Source organism: Typha angustifolia, chromosome 6, assembly GCF_048772165.1.
Source record: "Typha angustifolia cultivar Huaian chromosome 6, ASM4877216v1, whole genome shotgun sequence".
In the NCBI taxonomy this organism is placed as follows: domain Eukaryota; kingdom Viridiplantae; phylum Streptophyta; class Magnoliopsida; order Poales; family Typhaceae; genus Typha; species Typha angustifolia.
Window position 1 is genome coordinate 4138517 of NC_133244.1, and position 4882 is coordinate 4143398.

Below are 4882 nucleotides of genomic sequence, written 5' to 3' on the forward strand. Positions count from 1 at the left end.
TTAGCTCAAAGTTAATAAAAATTCATGTCAAAAACATGAAATTACTAACACAACCTTGCTTTAAAAAAAAGAAAAAGAAAAAGAAAAAAAAAGATGGGTATGATGTGGTTGGCCTCATGCCCATGAAGTTGTGCGGCGTGCGTGGGGGTGCCACTCACCTCCATTGCTGTCAGGTTGTGAGCAATGAAGCTCAGATACCATGTAAAATTAGTAAACAATTATTTAGAAAGTGATAACATGCTTGTTGCTTACTGCATATATTCATATTGATGCATTTGGTTGTCATATCTTTAACCATGTGACATATATTTATATTGATGCGTTTCGTTGTTATATCTTCAACCATGTGAAATGTGTAGAGAGTTATAATAACAATAAACAGTTAATAACCAAAGGACAAAAATAATGTACACAACTTAATCTATCTCATCATTTGTTTTAGAAGATTGGATTCGTCCTTCCGTAACCGCTAGAGCATGAGATATTCCAAATATCTTTGATAACTGTAATTAGGTAGTAGCTTAACATGGGCCTTGTTTATCTATGATATGATAGAAAAACTTTGGTGATTTGTGAGTGAGAAATTTTGGGGAAAATATCTTGTGTAAAAATATTAGCATTTTGGGGAACTAGTATAGTATGTTTTGAATGCATAATGCATCGATAAGAGAAGAAATCTTAAGGAATGGATATAGACAATTGGCCGAATTATTATAAATCTCAGTGTTCTATTTTTTTTTCCTTATCTCGTTTAATGTAACATTACATGCTCACATACATAAACATACTCAGAAATCTCAAAGCTGAATGTTTAAATGCCTAGTCTCATCTCCTTGGGGTAGGGACAACGTTGTCTCTGCTGACTTGCTTCCATAACTTGCAGAAATCTTGTATTCCCCTAAATATCCAACAAAACTATAGGATCCATGTTCATCTGTCACTCCATTTACCTGTTTCGTTTGCCATTCTTGCAAGAGCCTATCAACTGCATCTCCTGTCAGCAGATTGCGAAGATTCCAATCCGTGAGGCACATCTCGTAGCAGCCCTTTTGATGCAGTGCAGTCCATAGCATAATCCCATTCACTGATGGATGGGAAAAGGCTTCTCTCAAGACGTCTTCCAGATACAAAGCCTGCAAAAGATTAAATGAAACGAATTACCAGACTGAGAACCTACCTAGTGATTTGTTTTTGAATGAAATTGAGCAGATTTCTTACCTGAGTTTGCTCATCAAAATGATTACTTATGTCGATTTCGGTAAACCAAATAGGAAGTTCAAGTGTGGCCAACTTGTCTAGAATAGCTCTCATCAAAGGAATGTTTGGCTTACCAAAGTGCCCCTCAAGTCCAATCCCTTCCAACAGAGCTCCTCCTTCCTTTAGCTCCTTCAGCCTGGACACATAAGTATCCACTGTCGAAAAGATATCGTCACAAGTCTCTATGACATTGAACTCATTCATGAACAAAGTCGCGAGAGGGTCTGCTTGCTGAGCCGTGTCGAAGAACTCTAAGGAGGCATTATGTCCAAGACGCTGCTCGTAAAAGTTGAAGTGAAGCATCTCATTGTTGACATCCCAGTGGGCGAATTCCCCCTTGTACCTGGTCATCAGGCTCTGGATGCGAGAGTTCACAGCAGATCGAAGGTCATCACCTGTGAGGTTCCTGACCCATGATGGGGTGGCTTCCTGGTTCTCCCAAAAGATGTTGTGGCCGCGAACCATGATGCGGTTGGCCCTGACAAAGTCTAGCATCTTGTCTGCTGAATCATAGTTCAACGTTCCCGCCACTGGCTCCGTTGCATACCACTTCAGCTCGTTTTCGAAAACTGCAGCATTGAAGCGCTCCACGAACCACGCCTACAATGACATACAGTTGAAAGGAAACAAGTTTTAGAAATCCATGCATCTCATATGTTGAAGTTGTGGCGGACCTAATTAGCTTTTCATCACATATCTTGTAGAGAATTTTCTTTCTTCTTTTTCCCTCGAAGTACCTGATAAGATGAGCTTCCTAAGATGGTGTCAGCTATGGCAGAACCAAATGGAAAATCTCTTGAGATCTGCTGTACAGAAACTGATGCTCCGGTCACTCTATTACCTCTTGAATCTGCCACATGGATCGTCGCCGCACGCTTCCGCTTCTGTTCAATAAAATCTTCTATAAGAGATCTAATTTGGCAAAACTAAGTGAAACTGTGAATACATTACGTGAAGAAATTGATTCAAAATAGTTTGAAACTAAGCAAGCATGTAAATGAAGGAATACCTTCCTTATATTTTCTTTCTGGTGCATTGACCATTGATCGACAGAGAATGACTGCAGTGAAGCACTTTCCACAGAGATCCTCATTGCACTCCTGTCTGCATTCTGATTACGAGGAAAGAGGAACGAATTTTTCTTTTCAGAATCATATATATAATATATATGGGTAACTTTGATTTAGTTGAGATCTTCAATAATAGTTTTCGTCACCTGAAAAAAGAGTACTGAGTTCTGGGAGGACGAGTCGAGGACGAATCCACCCTTAAGGAATGACCAGCAGTCACTTTTTGCTGATACTGTCCCTATGCATCTTGTTCCTGAGTTATCTGTAGATAGTCTAGCAGTGACAATAGCCGAGTCTGCCCCCTTGACTTTCACCCAACCTTTAGGAGATAATGGTTTAAATCAGAAATAATCTTTTGAGGAACTGCACATTAGCCTGTAATGCTCTGTTTGGAGCTTTAGAACAGAATACTCGAACACCATTGATAGAGATAACAATATAGTTGTTTAAGAAAAGAACTACAAGAAAGTAGAAGGATAACCATAAATTAATATTGGGAAATGATGTTTATGGAGCAAAACTAAATTGTTATGTACAGAAGAATCATTTCAAAATGACAGAAACGCCATAGTGTGATTTAATAGAGTAGGGGTATCTAAAGAGAGACAATATCTTGATAGATGCCACGTGAGAGTGGAGACAGTATCGTGTTTCCATTACGTTTGGAATATAGCCAACTTAGTGACAGAACTCACATGAGAAACTGTATCTTGTAGTCTGGTTGAGATTGTACAGCAGAAAAGCGGGTGAGTATACCCCTGTCTCTGTTGTATGGTATCTCATCTCGCCATTGCCCTCCTTCATGATCCCTCCATTATAAAGCGGTGGTTCAGGTAAAGATTTGCACTGTTGAAGAACTCAAATTAATTAGCAGTCACATGTTACTCTTGTTCTTGGTGTATGCTCACCAAGATAACGGATGCATATCTGAAAATATACCAGGAAAATTACACTTAGCTCAAAGAATCACATAACAAAAGAAGTACGTACCTCAGTGGAAGCAGTATAATCATACCACCCATCTGCCATCCAAAAAATAAAATACAACAACGGTTACATGTCTGAAAACTTCTCTACAGAGAGAGAAAAAGAGAAAGAAAGCATGCAATACAACTGACCATTAAGAGCTGCTAGAATTAACTTTCCCGACTGCATCCATGCGAATAGTTTCAAAAGAAAGAGGGCAGTGGCATGCCCTCTCATGCTGGTTGATGGCTAAAGTATTGAAGGTTAAAGCCGACTTTGGGTAGCTTTAAGAGCTTGCGAATGTCTGCATGGCATTTGAAGACATCTTTGGCTTGGTTTGGGGGCGGGGAGAGAGCTGTTGAGTTCACGAGGAAACTTTACGTTTTATAGTTCGGCAGCGGCGAGGGTCACATGTGAACTCTCACCGACTCCCCAATCGATAAATCTTCTTTCCTTTGTCTGAACGATCCGGAAGGATTCGGAATTGTGTGGTTAATCTTTTTTAATTAGTCAAGGTGGTCCCTTTGTAGTGGTTTCACGAGAGGGGAAGAGTTCTTCCTTCTTAATTAACCTTTCTGTTATTGGTTTTTAAAGAAAGAGTTATATTCCTAAGACAACTATGTACTGTTGTAAGTAATGATGTAAATGTTAAGCAGTTGCATAACCACCTTGGTGCATGTAGCTCTCATCCTTTTTTAATGTTACCCCTATTGTAACTCTTTACATATATCCTTAAAGTAAGAGCGTAATCTAATCTGATTCGGTTGGATATATTAAAGAATTGAACCTATATATGTCTAATTATTTTGGGATTTAAACTCACTGAAGCAGCGATTAACTAAGTGTAAAATTTTAAGTGATAATTCATGAGATCTGCGTTGAAGAAATAGTGATTAATGAATTATTCTAAGTGACCGTTATTATTAAAAAATTGCCACCGTCTTGAAAAGATTTTAAAAATAATATAAGGATATGTTACTTGAAGAACTTATTATCAGATTGAGAATAAAATAAGATAATTATATTGTTAAAAATGAAGAAGTAAAATTCTGTACATGTCAAAGGCAAATATTATGGAGTTTATAAATGACAAAAAGAGAAAGCACACATAAAGGTGATAATATAAAGAAGTTTTAGGGCAAATGCTACATCTGTGACAACCAACGACATCGTGCTCAAGATTGTCATTTGCGTAAAAAGAACTATGAGAAGAAGAAGCCACAAGCCAATATTTTTATCTTATCAAACTGTGACAAATAAAAAATTTTACATAGGCAATTCAGTAACTTCTAAAGTGAAAGGAATAGAGAAGGTTATGTTAAAATTGTCTTTAGGAAAAGATTTCTCTCAATGATATGATGCAGGTGCCCAACATTTGTAAGAATCTAGTTTTAGGGTCATTAATGAGTAAGAAGATTTTAAGTTGGTATTTGAGTTTGATAAATTTGTACTTATAAGAAATGGCACGTATATAGGAAGAGGTTACTTGTCTAATAGCCTCTTTAAGATTAATGTAATAACTGTGACTCCTAAAATAAATCATTTTTCTCTTACTTGCTTGAGTCTTGTGAAACTTGGCATAATAGATT

At 37.6% G+C, this 4882-nt stretch overlaps 1 protein-coding gene across 1 annotated transcript; it reads right to left on the reverse strand.

Annotated features, from left to right (window-relative positions):
* Positions 1 to 709: 709 nt before the first annotated feature.
* On the reverse strand, positions 710 to 3630 carry LOC140761382 (endo-1,4-beta-xylanase 5-like). The gene is made up of 8 exons (XM_073098680.1): positions 3446 to 3630; positions 3318 to 3349; positions 3023 to 3173; positions 2474 to 2646; positions 2267 to 2368; positions 1995 to 2141; positions 1219 to 1857; positions 710 to 1133 (listed from the first exon to the last, which is right to left on the reverse strand). The coding sequence occupies exons 1-8, from the start codon at positions 3528 to 3530 to the stop codon at positions 798 to 800; spliced, it is 1665 nt and encodes a 554-aa protein (XP_072954781.1). The 5' UTR covers positions 3531 to 3630; the 3' UTR covers positions 710 to 797.
* Positions 3631 to 4882: the final 1252 nt, after the last annotated feature.

What these genes read in the sequence shown, in the direction of transcription:
- LOC140761382 (XM_073098680.1), bottom strand. Translation starts at nt 3,530, where the DNA reads ATGAGAGGGCATGCCACTGCCCTCTTTCTTTTGAAACTATTCGCATGG. An exon ending in ATTATACTGCTTCCACTGAG is followed by an intron (nt 3,174 to 3,317) that starts GTACGTACTTCT and finishes GTTCTTCAACAG; the next exon opens with TGCAAATCTTTACCTGAACC. An exon ending in ACTCAGTACTCTTTTTTCAG is followed by an intron (nt 2,369 to 2,473) that starts GTGACGAAAACT and finishes CCTCGTAATCAG; the next exon opens with AATGCAGACAGGAGTGCAAT.